Source organism: Leucoraja erinacea, chromosome 13, assembly GCF_028641065.1.
Source record: "Leucoraja erinacea ecotype New England chromosome 13, Leri_hhj_1, whole genome shotgun sequence".
Classification (NCBI taxonomy): Eukaryota; Metazoa; Chordata; class Chondrichthyes; order Rajiformes; family Rajidae; genus Leucoraja; species Leucoraja erinaceus.
The window spans coordinates 54,035,737-54,054,793 of record NC_073389.1 but is presented as its reverse complement, the minus strand read 5'-3'; the positions used below and the strand labels follow the sequence as shown (position 1 = coordinate 54,054,793).

The following is a 19,057-nucleotide window of genomic DNA, read 5'->3' as shown; positions in this document are numbered from 1 at the left end:
GGAAGTGGGATTAAGGGTCGGGGGTGGGATTAAGTTGGGGTCGGGAGGGGATTAAGGGTGTTGGGTTGGGGTCGGGAGTGGGATTAAGGGTCGGGGGGTTGGTGTTGGGGTCGTGAGTGGGATTAAGGGTCGGGAGGTTGATGTTGGGGTCGGGAGTGGGATTAAGGGTCGGGAGGTTGGCGTTGGGCCTGGTGGGGTGGCCGGGAGCTGAGTGCTACACGATGGAACCATCCCGGTGCTGTGCTGGTATCATGACGGGAACGGCTCCCATGCGGCTGAGGCTCGGAGCGGCTACCTTGAAGGAAGGGGTGAGGGCCGGGCTGTGAGCGGGGAGCCGCTCGATCTCGTCAGTGGCCAGGCGGTCGTAGTGGGTCTTGTAGGCCTCCATGTTGGAAGGAGACATCGAGCCCAGAGATGAACGCTGGGAATCCACGGTGTAACTCCGCGCGGTTGAAACACGGCTCTTTGGAGCGGGGACATCCTCCCTGTGAAAACCAGAGGGCAGAAAACAAAAAGAGAGTTAAGGAATCGCCGTCCCCCGCCAACTCTGCACACAAGGCAACTTGGCAACTTCAGAATACGACATAGAGTGCTGGAGTAACTCAGCGGGTCAGGCAGCATCTCTGGAGAACATGGATAGGTGACGTTTCACACAGTGCTGGAGTTAAAGCCCTGTCCCACGGTACGAGTTCATTCCAAGAGCTTTCCCGAGTTTTAAAAAAATCAAACTCGTGGTAAGCACGGAGAATGAACGTGGCGGGTACGTCGGAGCTCGGGGACGTCTCTTAGCGGCTCGTATCGCTAACGGCAGGTACTCGGGGAGACTCGCTAACGGCAGGTAAGCACGGGAAGACTGGTGAAGATTTTTCAACATGTTGAAAAATGTCCACGAGAGCCCCGAGTACCGAGGAGCGGCCATTACCGTAAATCTCCGAGTTCGAATCAGGGCAAACTCGGGAGAGCTCTTGGAATGAACTCGTACAGTGGGACAGGGGTATAACTCAGCGGGTCAGGAAATATCTCTGGAGAACATGGATAGGTGACACTTTGGGTCTGGGTCCTTCTGCAGACTGATTGTCTTTAGATTCGCTTAGAGATGCAGCGCGGAAACAGGCCCTTCAGGCCACCGTGCCCGCACCGACCAGCGACCCCCCCCCCCCCCGCTCACTAACACCATCTTACACACTGCGGGCAATTTACAATTTTACTGAAGCTGATTAACGTACAAACTTGTCCGTCTTTGGAGCGAGTGTTGGCAGACACCCGGATCAAACCAATAATGGTGGGCATGCTGCCTTACAGCGCCAGGGACCCGGGTTCAACCCGGCCCACGGGTACGGCCTGGATGGAGTTTGCACGTTCTCTCCCCGTGACCTGCGTGGCTTTTCTCCAGGATCTCCGGTTTCCCCCCACGCTCCAAAGACGGACAGGTTTGTAGGTTAATTGGCTTAGTAAAATTGTAAATTGTCCCCTAGTGTGTGTGTGATGTGTATTAACGTGCGGGGATCGCTGGTCGGCGCGGACTTGGTGGGTCAAAGGGTCTGTTTCCACTCTGTATCTCTAAACTAAACTACAAACCTGCTCATCTTTGGACCGTGGGAAGAGACCACAGAGATAGGTAGATTCTTGTTTAGCGTCAGCAGTTAGAAACATAGACAATAGGTGCAGGAGTAGAAGCCATTCGACCCTTTGAGCCAGCACCGCCATTCAATTTGATCATGGCTGATCATCCAACTCAGTACCCCATACCCGCCTTCTCTCCATACCCCCAAATACGGGCAGGTGGGACTAATGTAGATGGGGCATGTCGGCCGGTGTGGGCAAGTTGGGTTGAGGGACCTGTTTAGAAACATAGAAACATAGAAAATAGGTGCAAGATTAGGCCATTTGGCCCTTCGAGCCAGCACCGCCATTCAATATGATTATCCAACTCAGTATCCCATCCCTGCCTTCTCTCCATACCCCCTGATCCCTTTAGCCATAAGGGCCACATCTAACTCCCTCTTAAATATAGCCAATGAACTGTGGCCTCAACTACCTTCTGCGGCAGAGAATTCCAGAGATTCACCACTCTCTGTGTGAAAAATGATTTTCTCATCTCAGTCCTAAAATACTTCCCTCTTATCCTTAAACTGTGAGCCCTTGTTCTGGACTTCCCCAACATTGGGAACAATCTTCCTGCACCTAGCCTGTCCAACCCCTTAAGAATTTTGTAAGTTTCTATCAGATCCCCCCCCTCAATCTCCTAAATTCTAGCGAGTACAAGCCGAGTCTATCCAGTCTTTCTTCATATGAAAGTCCTGCCATCCCAGGAATCAGTCTGGTGAACCTTCTCTGTACTCCCTCCATGTCAAGAATGTCTTTCCTCAGATTAGGTTATAAGGAGAAGGCAGGAGAATGGGGTTAGGAGGGAGAGATAGATCAGCCATGATTGAATGGTGGAATGGACTTGATGGGCCGAATGGCCTAATTCTGCTCGCATCACTTATGACCTTGTGAACCGGAGCACCTTTGGAAAACCAGGCGGAGTAGAGTCGATGGGCCGAATGGCCTACATCTGCTCCTAGAACTGATGAACTCATCGATGGATGAGTGCAGTTACCGTATCTCGAATGGCTGCTCCTTCTCATATGTGGTCTTCTTCTTCTTCCTCCGGAGGATGAACCAGACGATGACTGCGATCAATAGCAAGGCGAGGAGGACTCCGATGATGGCCCCAGCGATCTTGCCGCCGTTGTTCGATGCTAAACCCGGAAAGGAAACGAAAGGAAAGTGAGCCATTCCCCGTTCGCAAGAGCGGAAGTTGCGAAGAACCGAGATGATGGCAAGTCGCCGGATGCAAGCGGATACCCACAGGAGGAGACGGCGAGCCTGATGAAACATTCCGAGCTTCCCACCCTGTTCCTCGCCGTACACTTGTAGACCCCGGAGTTATCCGTGCTGGCGTTCCTCACTTTCAGAGTTCCGGCAGAGACATCTGCAAAAGAGAAAAGGGGCTTTTATTTCAAATCTGTAGCAAAATTAAACTTGCGTACTCCACACAGTCAGCAGCGGAGGTCAGGGTTGAACTGGTATCTTAAGGGCCGGTCCCACTTGGCGGATTTTTTCGGCGACTGTGGGCGCCAGTGAGTGGCGCCCTCAGTCGCAGACAGAACGTCAAACTGCACGACAATCCACGACAGGCTACAACGCAGTTGAGGTCAAACTGCGTCAGTCAATGTCACAATTTCCAGGACCTCCGCAGCAACAACAGACGACAGCGCCTATGACATCATGTGACCGCCAAAGTCAACATACGTCCACCCGAGACACGATACGACAGTCTGCATCACTGCAAAATGAATTTGCCGAGGTCATAGAAACATAGAAAACAGGTGCAGGAGTAGGCCATTCGGCCCTTCGAGCCTGCACCATTCGCCATTCAATATGATCATGGCTGATCATCCAACTCAGTATCCCATACCTGCCTTCTCTCCATACCCCCTGATCCCTTTAGACACAAGGGCCACAAGCTGAAACAGAGAAACATAGAAAATAGGTGCAGGAGTAGAGGCCATTCGGCCCTTCACCGCCATTCAATATGATCATGGCTGATCATCCAACTCAGTATCCCATCCCTGTCTTCTCTCCATACCCCTGATCCCTTTAGCCACAAGGGCCACATCTAACTCCCTCTTAAATATAGCCAATTAACTGGCCTCAACTACCTTCTGTGGCAGAGAATTCCAGAGATTCACCACTTTCTGTGTGAAAAATGTTTTTCTCATCTCGGTCCTAAAAGATTTCCCTCTTATCCTTAAACTGTGACCACTAGTTCTGGACTTCCCCAACATCGGGAACAATCTTCCTGCATCTAGCCTGTCCAACCCCTTAAGAATTTTGTACGTTTCTATAAGATCCCCCCTCAATCTTCTAAATTCTAGCGAGTACAAGCCGAGTCTATCCAGTCTTTCTTCATATGGAAGTCCTGCCATCCCAGGAATCAGTCTGGTGAACCTTCTCTGTACTCCCTCTCTGGCAAGAATGTCTTTCCTCAGATTAGGAGACCAAAACTGTACGCTATGTCAGTGTGCCACAGGGTGCGCGGCATGATACCGCATGCAGGTGTGGCGGAAAGAATTTGAGCATTCCAAAATCCAGCGGTGGCAAGGAGACACCGCGCGTGACTACACGCATCACCCCACGGGAACCACTTCTCAGGGCGTCGCCCAAAATGACGCCCAGGTGGGACAGGCCCTTCAGGGGCAACATCTGTTGACTAGCTGAGCAATCGTGTTGTTGTAATTGAGCGGTATACCTAGACACCCGCTAAATGTTATACGATGGTAACCTTCACCGCCCGCTCAGTTAGTTCAGTGCGGCACGGTGGCGCAGCGGTAGAGTTGCTGCCTCACAACGCCAGAGACCCCGGGTTCGATTCCATCCCGACTACGGGTGGTGCTGTCTGTACGGAGTTCGCACGATCTCCCCGTGACCTACGTGGGGTTTCTCTGGGTGCTCCGGTTTCCTCCCACATTCCAAAGACGAAAAAATTTGGGATATTGCTCGTTTATGGGGATCACTGGTCAGTCCGGACACAGTGGGCCGAAGGGCCTATTTCCGCGCTGTATCTCTACACTAAGCTCGTTTGTTCCAGATTCCATCCACTCTACGAGTCACGATAAGCATTTGCTTTAATCCATTCGTAGGTTTAGAAGACACGGGAGGAGAATGAGGCCATTCCGCCCACCGGGTCTAATCTACCATTCAATCATGGCAGATCTATCTTTCCCTCTCAACCCCATTCTCCTGCCTTCTCCCCATAACCCCCGACACCCGTACTAATCAATAATTTATCTATCACTGCCTATCTCTGAGTTTCCTTCTCACAGTGAAATGATGAGGGGGTTTGTAGTCTAAGGTAGACAAAAATGCTGGAGAAAGTCAGCGGGTGAGGCAGCATCGATGGAGCGAAGGAATAGGTGACGTTTCGGGTTGTGACCCTTCTTCAGACTGATGTGGGGGTGGGGGGGGCGGGAAAAAAAGGAAGAGGTGGAGACAGTGGGCGGTGGGGGAGCTGGGAAGGGGAGGGGAAGGAGGGAGAAAGCAGGGACTACCTGAAATTGGAGAAGTCAATGTTCATACCGCTGGGGTGTAAACTGCCCAAGCGAAATATGAGGTGCTGCTCCTCCAATTTGCGGTGGGGCTCACTCTGGCCGTGGAGGAGGCCAGGACAGAAAGGTCGGATTGGGAATGGGAGGGGGAGTTGAAGTGCTGAGCCACCGGGAGATCAGGTTGGTTATTGCGAACCGAGCGGAGGTGTTGGGCGAAGCGATCGCCAAGCCTGCGCTTGGTCTCACCGATGTAGAGCAGCTGACACCTAGAGCAGCGGATGCAGTAGATGAGGTTGGAGGAGGTGCAGGTGAACCTCTGCCGCACCTGGAACGACTGATTGGGTCCTTGGATGGAGATAATGCGACAAGTGTAGCATTTCCTGCGGTTGTATGGGAAAGTGCCCGGGGAGGGGGTGGTTTGGGTGGGAAGGGACGAATTGACCAGGGAGTTACGGAGGGACCGGTCTCTGCGGAAACTTTGTAGTTTAATTTAGTTTTGTTACAGATTCACCACCCTCTGGTGAAAGAAATTCCTCCTCATCTCCTTCCTAAAGGAACATCCTTTAATTCCGAGGCTGTGATCTCTAGTCCTAGACTCTCCCACTATGTGGAAACATCCTTTACACAATCCACTCTGTGCAGGCCTTTCACTGCCTTTACACAGGCATTAGCCAATCTTCCCTGTCCCACCTGCAACTGGTCCAAAACGCCGCAGCCAGACTCCTGACGGGCACCCGAAAAAGGGACCACATCACCCCGATCCTGGCCTCTCTCCACTGGCTCCCTGCGCGGTTCCGTATCCATTTCAAGACCCTCCTCTATGTCTACAAAGCCTTCAATGGGCTTGCCCCCTCCTACATTAAAAGTCTTCTCACCCACCACTCCACCTCCAGTTCGCTCAGATCGGCCGACTTGGGGCTGCTGAATATCCCGCGGTCTAGGCATAAGCTCAGGGGTGACCGTGCCTTTGCGGTTGCAGCTCCTAGACTGTGGAACAGCATCCCCCTCCCCATCAGAACAAACTGCCCCCTCCATCCACTCCTTTAAGCCAAGACTAAAAACGTATCTATACTCCCAAGCCTTTCCTGACGTCCACTGAGCGCGGGCTACATGTATGTCGTTTGTTTGTTTATACGTTTCTTATAACAAATGTAAAGCACTTTGGCCAACGAGAGTTGTTTTTTAAATGTGCTTTATAAATAAATGTGACTTGATTTGACTAAAGAAACATCCTTTAATTCTGAGGCTGTGACCTCTAGTCCTAGACTCTCCCACTAGTGGAAACATCCTCTACACAATCCACTCTATCCAGGCCTTTCACTATTTGGCTAGTTTCAATGAGGTCCCCCCCACCCTTGTTCCTCAACTTGTCTCTCCTTCCGTGGCGTTGCCTCAACTGTTGTGTTGTGGACATATTCTTCTTTGAAATCTTTAATATATAGTTACCCGCAATTGCAGTGGAAGGGAGCATGTGTGCAGATCCTTCCCTGGTCCAAAAATAGGTGATGGGAGGGGTGCCAACACTCAGACATTTCAATAATGCGTCTTTTCCAATTTCTTGGGTCCCATCCACAAGGCAGGTTGGAGGTGACGGCTTCACTAGAGGGAGAGAGAGAGAGAGAGAGAACACGTTTTAGCCAAATGCACTCACGCCAACCAGAACTGTTGGATCCTAGACAGGAAATCGAGAACCTTGTAGCCTGGTGTCAAGACAACAACCTTTCTCTCAAGAAGAAGGGTCTGAAGGGAAGTCTGAAGTCACCCGTTCAATAGACAATAGACAATAGGTGCAGGAGCAGGCCATTCGGCCCTTCGAGCCAGCACCGCCATTCAATGTGATCATGGCTGATCATTCCCAATCAGTACCCCGTTCCTGCCTTCTCCCCATATCCCCTGACTCCGCTATCTTTAAGAGTTCTATCTAGCTCTCTCTTGAAAGCATCCAGAGAACCGGCCTCCACCGCCCTCTGAGGCAGAGAATTCCACAGACTCACAACTATCTGGGTGAAAAAGTGTTTCCTCATCTCCGTTCTAAATGGCTTACCCCTTATTCTTAAACTGTGTGGCCCCTGGTTCTGGACTCCCCCAACATCGGGAACATATTTCCTGCCTCTAGCGTGTTCAAGCCCTTAATAATCTTATATGTTTCAATCAGGTTCCCTCTCATCCTTCTAAACTCCAGAGCGTACAAGCCCAGCCGCTCCATTCTCTCAGCATATGACAATCCCGCCATCCCGGGAATTAAACTTGTAAACCTACGCTGCACTCCCTCAATGTCCTTCCTCAAATTTCGAGGCCAATGTAGATGGGCCTCTTAAAGATAGGAACCTATTGTCTATTGTCTAAAACTGCACACAATACTCCAGGTGTGGTCTCACTAGGGCCCCGTACAACTGCAGAAGGATCTATTTGCTCCTATACTCAACTCTCAGTCTGAAGAGGGTCTCGACCCGAAACGTCACCCATTCCTTCTGACTCTCAGTGTGAAGAAGGGTCTCGACCCGAAGCGTCCCCTATCCTGCCTGTGTTTGACCCTTGTCCTATATATGTACCTGTCCAATTGTTTCTTAAACATTGTGTTAGTCCCTGCCTCAACTATCTCCTCCAGCAGCTCGTTCTATACACTCGCCACCCTGTGTGAAAAAGTTACCCCTCAGGTTCCTATTAAATCTCCCCCCTCACCTTAATCTGTCCTCTGGTCCTCGATTCCCCTACTGTGGGCAAGAGACTCTGTGCATCTACCGATCTATTCCTCTCACTATTTTTGTTCGTGCTAAACTATTCTATAAAAAAGACACAAAATGCTGGAGTAACTCAGCTGGTCAGGCAGCATCTCTGGAGAGCTTGGATAGGTGACGTTTCAGGTCGGGACCCTTCAGATGTTGCCTGACCCTCAGAGGTAACCATATAACAATTACAGCACGGAAACAGGCCATCTCGGCCCTACAAGTCCGTGCCGAACAACTTTTTTCCCTTAGTCCCACCTGCCTGCACTCATACCATAACCCTCCATTCCCTTCTCATCCATATGCCTATCCAATTTATTTTTAAATGATACCAATGAACCTGCCGCCACCACTTCTACTGGAAGCTCATTCCACACCGCTACCACTCTCTGAGTAAAGAAGTTCCCCCTCATGTTACCCCTAAACTTCTGTCCCTTCATTCTGAAGTCATGTCAAGGTACTCCAGCACTTTGTGTCTTTTTTTGTGCGCAAACCAGCACCTGCAGTTCTTTGTTTCTACCCAACTGTTGTATTGTAACTGCTTCTACCCATCTATCCCCCCCCCCCCCCCCCCCCCCCCCCCCTCTCAATCTGAAGAAGGGTCTCGGCCCGAACCTCCACCTTAAACCCATGACCTCTGGCCCTCGATTTCCCATACTCTGGGCAAGAGGCACTGGTTGCGTCTACCCGATCTATTCCCCTCACGACTTGGGAGAGGAACCCGGCAACCCGACCAGCAACACAAGAGGTGATCTCGCTTACTAGAAACATCCAGCTTCATTGGTCTTGTTCTTGAGCCAGGAGACTTCTTCACTTTGCAATGGTACATGCCGGCGTCGGTGGACCTTAGCCGCGTGATGTTGATGGAAGCGTCGCCGTTCTTGGGGTCCACCGAGCTAAAATGCACGCGGCCTTTCATATCCTCCACACTGGTCTCGTACACCCTGTCTCCAGAATAGTCGATGATCTGGTTCAACAAAAGGGGGGCAGAATCACGTCAAGATTAAGTAGCCAATTTTAACCGATTCAAGATATGATTTCAAGAGAGAGTTGGATAGAGGTCTTGGGGCTGACGGAATCAAGGGATGTGGGGAGAAAGCAGGAGGGAGGGGGGGGGGGGGGGGGTGTACTGATTCTGGATGAACAGCCATGATGAATAAGTTTATTGGCCAAGTATTCACATACAAGGAATTTGCCTTGGTGCTCTGAAATCCTGTGACAGTTAGGAATGACACATAAAACATTAAACATTAATAATAAAACGGTATTGATTAAACATGTGAATTAAATAATATACCAGAGCAATTGAGCAAATGGTCACATTGAATGGCGGTGCTGTCTCAAAGGGCTGAATGGCAACAGGCCCTTCGGCCCACCGAGTCCGCACCGACCAGCGATCCCCACACATCAACACTACCCTACACCCACTAGGGATGATCTACACATACACAAGCCAATTAACCTACAAACCTGCACGACTTTGAAGTGCGGGAGGAAACCGGAGATCTCGGGGAAAACCAACACGGGTCACGGGGAGAACGTGCAAACTCCGTAAGGACAGCACGGAGATCGATAGTCGGGATCGAACCCGGGTCTCCGGCGCTGTGAGGCAGCGACTCTACCGCTGCGCCACCGTGCCATTCTACATTGGGAATGGCCATTCGTTACGGTGGCCATGCTAGCCGCTAGGGTTAGCAGAGTGGCTACGAGTCAGAGGGTTTTGCAACATGGACACAGGCCCTATTCACAAAAAGGTGAATTTGCAAGTCGAATAAGTAGCAAGGAAAGCCAATGCAATGCTAGCGGTTTTTTTCGAGAGGACTAGACTACAATAAACAGGGATGTGAAGCTGAGGCTATATAAGGCGCTGGTCGGGCTGTGTTTGGAGTGTTGCAAGCAGTTTTGGGCCCAATGTACGAGGTGGGGGATGTGCTGGCATTGGAGAGGGTCCAGAGCAGGTTTACAAATATGCAGAGGGAAATGAGAGCACATTGTGTATTTTTTCCACCTAAGCTTTGTCCCACCCCCTTCTCTCGACCCGAAACGTCACCCAAATTCCTTCCGACTCTCCGTTTGAAGAAAGGTCTCGACCCGAAAGGTCACCCATTCCATTTCCCCACGCTGCGCTCCCTCAATAGCAAGAGTGTCCTTCCTCAAATCAGGAGACCAAAACTGCGCACAATGCTCCAGGTGTGGTCTCACTAGGGCCCTGTACAACTGCAGAAGGATTTCTTTGCTCCTATACTCATCTCTCAGTCTGAAGAGGGTCTCGACCCGAAACGTCACCCATTCCTTCTGACTCTCAGTCTGAAGAAAGGTTTGGACCCGAAACGTTAACCCATTCTTTTTCTCCCGAGATGCTGTCTGACCCAGCTGAGTTACTCCAACATTTTGTGTCTATCTTCAGTGTAATCTAAATCTTGCAGTTCCTTCCTACCCATCTGCCTTTTGCCGATTTCTCCTCCCCTTCTCCTAATGACTAGTTCATTCCCGAAACACTGCCTGATCTGCTAAGTCCCTCCAACACTCTGAGCTTTCTTCAATTAGTTCACTACTGAAAGGAGGGGAATTAGACCATCAAGTCTACTCCGCCATTCAATCACGGTTGATCTATCTCTCCCTCTCAACCCCATTCTCCTGCCTTCTCCCCACAACCCCTGACACCCGTGCTAATCAAGGATCTATCTATGTGTAGGAGTCCGAAGGAGGGTCTCGACCCAAAACGTCGCCCATTACTTCTCTCCACAGATGCTGCCTGACCCGCTGAGTTACTCCAGCATTTTACATCTATACAAGAATCTATTTATCTCTGCCTTAAATATATCCACTGACTTTGCTTGCATGGCCTTTTGTGGCAAAGAATTCCACAGATTCACTACCCTCTCACTGAAGTTCATCACCTTGGGCAGGTTAAGCAGCATCATTTATACGTACATAGACAAAAACGCTGGAGAAACTCAGCGGGTGAGGCAGCATCTATGGAGCGAAGGAATAGGTGACGTTTCGGGTTGAGACCCTTCTTCAGACTGATGTTGGGGAGCGGGGGTGTTGGGCGGGAAGAAGAAAGGAAGAGGCGGAGACAGTGGGCCGTGGGGAGAGCTGGGAAGGGGAGGGGAAAGAGGGAGAAAGCAGGGACTACCTGAAATTGGAGAAGTCAATGTTCATACCGCTGGGGTGTAAACTGCCCAAGCGGAATATGAGGTGCTGCTCCTCCAATTTGCGGTGGGACTCACTCTGGCCATGGAGGAGGCCCAGGACAGAAAGGTCGGATTGGGAATGGGAGGGGGAGTTGAAGGGCTGGGCCACCGGGAGATCAGGTTGGCTATTGCGAACCGAGCGGAGGGAGGATTTATACGTACAATGATTTGGGAAGCAGTTGGATCTGGTGGAGTCCTTGACCACTCGATGTCCAGTGGGCCAATATCCCCGCTGTCCAGTGTGAACTGGCAGCGCAACATCACACTGTCACCCACAGCTTTCTCCTCTGGATCTGGACTGGGGAGGATCTCCAAGCTCTTTGTCCATCCTGTATGAATACAGCCAACAAAATTGGTATCAGATACACTTCCCACTTAGTTTAGAGGTAAACAGCTTGGTAACCGGCCCTTCGGCCCATCGAGTCCGCACCAGCCAGCGATCCCCGCACACTGACACCATCCTACAACACACCAGGGCAATAGATGATAGACAATAGGTGCAGGAGTAGGCCATTCGGCCCTTCGAGCCAGCACCGCCATTCAATGTGATCATGGCTGATCATCCCCAATCAGTACCCCGTTCCTGCCTTCTCCCCATATCCCCTGACTTTATCCCCTATCTTTAAGAGCCCCATCTAGCTCTCTCTTGAAAACATCCAGAGAACCGGCCTCCACCGCCCTCCGAGGCAGAGAATTCCACAGACTCACCACTCTCTGAGAGAAAAAGTGTTTCCTCGTCTCCGTTCTAAATGGCTTACTCCTTATTTTTAAACTGTGTGGCCCCCTAGTTCTGGACTCCCCCAACACCGGGAACATGTTTCCTGCCTCTAGCGTGTCCAAGCCCTTAACAATCTTATATGTTTCAATGAGATACCCTCTCATCCTTCTAAACCCCAGAGTGTACAAGCCCACAGCTGCTCCATTCTATCAGCCTATGACAGTCCCGCCACCCACCCCAGGACTGTCATATGAATGTGTGGCCAGGATGGTGTGGATCTTTCATGATGTTGGCAGCCGTCGCTGCATCAAAAAGGCTGCCAGCATCATCCGGGACCCACACCATCCTGGCCACACACTCATCTCTCCACTGCCATCGGGAAGAAGGTACAGGAGCCTGAAATCTGGAGCATCCAGGTTCAGGAATAGCTGCTTCCCCACAGCCATCAGGCTATTAAACACAACATCAAACAAACTCTGAACTATAACAGTCTATTATTTTTATTATTGCACTTTATCTGTTTATTTATTGTGTGTGTATATATATATATATATATATGGTCTATGGTATACTGACACCCCAATAGAAAGATAACCACAATAATTTCATAGTGAAATTCAATCCATGTGGAATTTACACAGACGGTTTCAGGAAGACTGTGTAGCTAGCATCGAAACCATTGAATACTAATTGCAGTGGAGAAGACGGGAGTGGAGAAAATGGGAAAACACTGAACTTTTTTTAAAAAAGGCACAAAGTGCTGGAGTAACTCAACAGGCTCAGGAAGAAAACATGGATAGGTGGATAGATGATGTTTTGGGTCGGGATGCTTCTTCAGACCAATTGTAAGGGTTGGGGGAAGTTGGAACAGGGGCACTGGGGTAGGGCGGGGAAGGGTCGGGGCAATGAGAGAGGGTCTCACGGAACTCTCCCATCGTAGGCACGATATGGCACTGTGACGCCGCGGGTAGAGTTACTGCGTCACAGCGCCAGAGACCCAGTTTCGATCCTGGCTACAGGCGCTGCCTGTTCGGAGTTTGTACGTTCTCCCCGTGACCTGCGTGGGTTTTCTCCGGGTGCTCCGGTTTCCCCCCACACTCCAAAGACCTGCGGGTTCGTAGGTTAATTGGCTGGTGTAAAATTGTAAATGGTCCCTGGTGTGTGTAGGATTGGCGTGAGTGTACGGAGTGATGGCTGGTCGGTGCGGTCTCGATGGGCCGAAGGGCCTGTATCTCTAAAGTCTAAAGGAGGATTTCAAATGTCCATGTACAGGCAGAGCCAGGGTATCTGTGAAACAGCCAATATTGTAGTCACTGATTGCAGTTGTGCCTATTGCAAAATTATAAAAGGACTGGACAAGCTAGATGCAAGGAAAAATGTTCCCAATGTTGGGGGAGTCCAGAACCAGGGGCCACACAGTCTTAGAATAAAGGGGAGGTCATTTAAGACCGAGGTGAGAAAAAACTTTTTCTCCCAGAGGGTTGTGAATTTATGGAATTCCCTGCCACAGAGGGCAGTGGAGGCCAAGTCACTGGATGGATTTAACAGAGAGTTAGATAGAGCTCTAGGGGCTAGTGGAGTCAAGGGATATGGGGAGAAGGCAGGCACGGGTTATTGATAGGGGACGAACAGCCATGATCACAATGAATGGCGGTGCTGGCTCGAAGGGCTGAATGGCCTCCTATTTTCTATGTTTCTATGTAGAAGCCAATGCACAACTTGGAAAGCAACCAACATAATCAAAGACCATTTACTGTCGGGGAGAAGATAGATAAAAAAAAGCACGTACCACCAGATAGATTGTAGACTTTAGACTTTAGAGATAAAGTGTAGAAACTGGCCCGTCGGAACACCCGTAGAAAACCCACGCAGGTCACGGGGAGAACGTACAAACTCCGTACAGACAGCAGCCCTAGTGAGGATCAAATCTGGGTCTCTGGCGCTGTGAGGCAGCAACTCTATCGCTGCGCACTGTGTCACCTATCTGATTTAGGAACAGCTTGTTCCCCACTGTTTGCACCTCATAAACTAAAGGTGCAGAGCGGATCTTCCAACCTACCTTGCTGTGGCCCTTGAATCTTTTTGTTATCTACACTTTCTTTGTAGCTGCAACGTTACAACACTGTAACTCTAGATTCTAAACTTCGGTATTTTTCTCTTTGCACTTCCTATTGTACTTTTGAATAAGGGGTAAGCCATTTAGAACGGAGACGAGGAAACACCTTTTCTCACAGAGAGTTGTGAGTCTGTGGAATTCTCTGCCTCACAGGGCGGTTGGTGGAGGCCGGTTCTCTGGATGCTTTCAAGAGAGAGCTAGATAGGGCTCTTAAAGATAGCGGAGTCAGGGGATATGGGGAGAAGGCAGGAACGGGGTACTGATTGGGGATGATCAGCCACGATCACATTGAATGGCGGTGCTGGTTCGAAGGGCCGAATGGCCTACTCCTGCACCCTATTGTGTATGTTTAAGTACATTGTTGTGATTAACGTGTATGTTTATGCTAGGAGCACGATGGCGTGTGTGAATGTACGCTTGCTTGCACACGCATATACGCCATTGACCACAGATGGCTTCATAGGGAGGCACGGTGGCGAAGTTGCTGCCTTGCAGCGCCATGCATTAGGGGATTGATGGCTCGGTGGCCAAGTTTGCAGATGACGCAAAGATAGTGCAGAGGAAGCAAGGACTCTGCAGAAGGACTTGGACAGGTGAGCAGTGTGGGCAGGGAAGTGGCAGATGAAATTCAGTGTAGCAAAGTGCAGAGTCGTGCACTTGGATAACAAGAATAAAGGTGTCGATTATTTCCTGAATGGGGAGAGAATCCAGAAATCGGAGGTGCAAAGGGAGTGCTGGTGCAGGATTCCCAAAAAGTGAATTGGCAAGTCAAATTGGTAGTAAGGAAGGCAAACGCAATGTTAGCATTTATATCTAGAGGACTGGAATACAAAAACAGGGATGTAATGCTGAGGCTCTATAAGGCGCTGGTCAGGCCACATTTGGAACACTGTGAGCAAATTTGGGCCCCATATCTGAGAACGGATGTGCTGGCTCTGGAGAGGGTCCAGAGGAGGTTTACAAGAATGATCCCAGGAATGAGTGGGTTTGCGTACGATGAGCGTTTGACATCACTGGGCCTGCACTCGCTGGAGTTTAGAAGGTTGAGCGGGGACCTCATTGAAATGTACAGAACAGTGAAAGGCCTGAATAGAGTGGATGTGGAGAGGATGTTTTTCCACTTGTGGGAGAGTCTAGGACCAGAGGTCACAGCCTCAGAATTAAAGGGCGCTCTTTTAGAAGGGAGATGAGGAGGAACTTCTTTAGTCAGAGGGTAGTTAATCTGTGGAACTCATTGCCACAGAGGGCTGTGGGGGCCAAGTCAGTGGATATTTTTTAAGGCAGAGACAGACAGATTCTTGATCAGAACGGGTGTCAAGGGTTATGGGGAGAAGGCAGGAAAATGGGATATGGAGTCGGAGATCAGCCATGGCGGATTAGACAATAGACAAGAGGTGCAGAAGTAGGCCATTCGGCCCTTCGAGCCAGCATTAATCATTACTCCGTTCCTGCCTTCTCCCCATATCCCCTGACTCCGTTATCTTCAAGAGCCCTATCTAGCTCTCTCTTGAAAGCATCCAGAGAACCGGCCTCCACCGCCCTCTGAGGCAGAGAATTCCACAGACTTGGACTCAGACTTGGACTGGACTCGATGGGCCGAATGGCCTAATTCTACACCTATGTTGGACGTGAAGTTTCAGTGCGGTGGGGGGGGGGGACCAGTGTGGTGGGGGGGACCAGTGCGGTGCGGGGGGGGGGACCAGTGCGGTGGGGGGGACCTACAGAGTCAGAGAAGATCAGTTGTATAACAAGAAGGGAAGAGGTGAGTTGAGTCGATTGTAACGTGTATTGTGTACACCGAAAAGCTTCTGTTGCGTGTTAGCCAGTCAGCGGAAAGATAGGAAGATGGACACAGAAAGCTGGAGTAACTCAGCGGGTCTATGATCTATGAGCTTTGGCTACAAGTGCTGCAATTTGATAAGGAAGGAAGGGAGGTGACAATGGGGTGGTTGGGGGAGATAGGCAGCGCAGTTGGAAGCAGAGGGGGGAGGGGATCAGGTGTGTGCAATCCTAGGATAGCTCGTGGTTGGTTGGAAGTAGGAGCTGGAGGGGTAAGTGGGGGGGGGGGGGGGGGGGGGGGGGGAGGGGGGGAGGGGGGGGGGGGGAGGAAAGGGGGGGAGGAGGGAAGATCAGAGAGAGGGAGGTGAGAGAAACTGACATAGAAAAACACACTCAGAAAATGCAAGAAAACTCAGCTCAGCTGGTGTGTGGCAGCTTCTGGGTGGGAGTAATGGAATCAATGGGGAGGGGTGGTGGAGATAAGAGATAAAGAGAGAGAGAGCGAGAGAAAGAGAGAGAGAGAGAGAGAGAGAGAGAGTAAGAGAGAACAAATGAAGAGAGTGAGAGAGAAAAAGCAGTCAGATAGATAAACTGGCATAGAAACACACACACACACACTCTCTCACACACACACACACTCTCTCACACACACACACTCACTCACACACACACGCTCACACACACACTCACACACACACTCACACACACACTCACACACACACTCACACACACACACACACACTCACACACACACACACCACACACACACACACACACTCACACACACACACACACACACACACACACACACACACACACACACACACACACACACACACACGCACACACACACACACACACACACACACTCACACACACACACTCACACACACACACACGCTCACACACACACACACACACACACACACACACACTCACACACACACACGCTCACACACACACACTCCCACACTCACTCACACACACACACACACTCACACACACACTCACTCACTCACACACACACGCCCACATACACACTCACAATCAGCATTTAATACACATGCCGCGTAAAGTTATCTATCATGTTTTGCTGGTAATTCTGTTGCAACATTCTGCTGCAAGCTGAAGACATGACTGGCCTCATGTTGTGGAAGGTCGTGACTCAGTTGGTGTGTCCGCATCTGATATCATGGGATCATCACAAGAACACTCAAGGCCAATATTTACCCAACACCAGATACATAGTGGCTGCCGGTGAAGCAATCCACACCCCCCTGCAGGTTCTCCAGAAACTGCTAATTAACTTCCTACTTGATTAAGAAAGAACTGCAGATTCCTTCGCTCCATACATGCTGCCTCACCCACTGAGTTTCTCCAGCATTTTTGTCAACCTCCTACTCCATGTCTCTTCTAGACAGTCATATGATTCTGATCTCACTTCTTTCACAAGGGTCTCACCACAAAATGCTGGAGTAACCCAGCGGGTCAGGCAGCATCTGTGGGGAACATGGATAGGTGACGTTTCACAGAGTGCTGGAGTAACTCAGCGGGTCAGGCAGCATCTATGGAGCGAAGGAAATAGGCAACGTTTCGGGCCAAAACCCTTCCGGGTTTCGGCCCGAAACGTTGCCTATTTCCTTCAGGGTTTCGTCCCAAAACGTTGCCTATTTCCTTCGCTCCATAGATGCTGTCTGACCCGCTGAGTTACTCCAGCACTCTGTGAAACGGCACCTATCCATGTTCTCCGCAGATGCTGCCTGACCCGCTGAGTTACTCAAGCATTTTGTCCGTTAACCTCCAGGTGCAGGAAGGAAATGCAGGCGCAGGTTTAAACCATAGACAGTCACAGAGTGCTGGAGTAACTCAGTGGGTCAGGCAGCATCTGTGGAGAACATGGATAGGTGACGTTTCACAGAGTGCTGGAGTAACTCAGTGGGTCAGGCAGCATCTGTGGAGAACATGGATAGGTGACGTTTCACAGAGTGCTGGAGTAACTCAGCGGGTCAGGCAGCATCTGTGGAGAACATGGATAGGTGACGTTTCACAGAGTGCTGGAGTAACTCAGCGGGTCAGGCAGCATCTGTGGAGAACATGGATAGGTAGTCCATGGATAAGACTGCCCATCTGCTGAGCCTTCACCGATATCACGTGCGTTCCCCTCCGATTGGCTTCTGTAAATTGCCCCAGTGTAGAGCACTGGTTATCGATGTTCGGCTTGGACTGGGTGGCAGGAGTGCCTGTTTCCACACAGTATCGGTTGCCGACTGGCCCGCTGCAGACTGCAGGAGCACGCACTGAGGGTCGCACTGAAGCTCGGCACAGCCAACGCCAAGGCTCGGAGGGGGAGGACCACAGTCTAGGGTCCTTCTGCTGCTGGACATGGAGGGGTGGGGGGGGGAGCAGGGTGTGGTGGAGACCCCACTCAAAATAAAGGAAGGGATTCCACGCCAGTGGACCACATGATTGGCAAGGGTGGGGGGTAAATTTGTGTAATTTGTGTAAGCAGTATTGAATAGAAACATAGAAATTAGGTGCAGGAGTAGGCCATTCGGCCCTTCGAGCCTGCACCGCCATTCAATATGATCATGGCTGATCATCCAACTCAGTATCCCGTACCTGCCTTCTCTCCATACCCTCTGATCCCCTTAGCCACAAGGGCCACATCTAACTCCCTCTTAAATATAGCCAATGAACTGGCCTCGACTACCCTCTGTGGCAGAGAGTTCCAGAGATTCACCACTCTCTGTGTGAAAAAAGTTCTTCTCATCTCGGTTTTAAAGGACTTCCCCCTTATCCTTAAGCTGTGACCCCTTGTCCTGGACTTCCCTAACATCGGGAACAATCTTCCTGCATCTAGCCTGTCCAACCCCTTAAGAATTTTTAAGTTTCTATAAGATCCCTCTCAATCTCCTAAATTCTAGAGAGTATAAACCAAGTCTATCCAGTCTTTCTTCATAAGACAGTTCTGACATCCCAGGAATCAGTCTGGTGAACCTTCTCTGCACTCCCTCTAATGGCAATAATGTATTTGCATAGAAACATAGAAAATAGGTGCAGGAGTAGGCCATTCGGCCAAGAATGTATGTATAGCCTTAGCGAATGTTGGACGGGGTTTTGTAAGGATCATGAATTATATATATTTATTTCTTGAAAATAGTATATTTTGAATTGTTTTTTTGTTTTTTAAAGTGTGCAGTTTAGTTTGGTCTGGTTTACTAAACTAATTTAGCGTAGACACAGCATGGAAACAGGCCCTTCAGCCTCACGGGTCCACGCCAACTAGCGAACACCCGCACACCAGTTCTATCCCACACAGAAGTAAATGACCCTACCGAACTGCACGTCTTTGGAGTGCTGGAGGAAACAGCTGGGGAAAACCTCCAGCATGTCACGGGGAGAACGTACAAACTCCATGCAGACGGCAC

General features: G+C 50.3%; 1 protein-coding gene across 2 annotated transcripts in view; it reads right to left on the bottom strand.

Annotated features, from left to right (window-relative positions):
- cxadr (CXADR Ig-like cell adhesion molecule) overlaps positions 1-19,057 on the bottom strand; it is a 77,453-nt gene that overhangs the window by 14,828 nt on the left and 43,568 nt on the right. The window contains exons 2-7 of one of the 2 annotated variants that reach the window (XM_055645254.1): positions 11,179-11,345; positions 8,582-8,786; positions 6,540-6,692; positions 2,855-2,977; positions 2,603-2,744; positions 296-485 (exon numbers count right to left, since the gene is read on the bottom strand). In XM_055645254.1, the coding sequence (XP_055501229.1) occupies positions 296-485; positions 2,603-2,744; positions 2,855-2,977; positions 6,540-6,692; positions 8,582-8,786; positions 11,179-11,345 (980 nt within the window). Of the gene's footprint in view, positions 1-103; positions 486-2,602; positions 2,745-2,854; positions 2,978-6,539; positions 6,693-8,581; positions 8,787-11,178; positions 11,346-19,057 lie in introns of those variants that run through there. The other variant, XM_055645253.1, reaches the window with a different exon arrangement.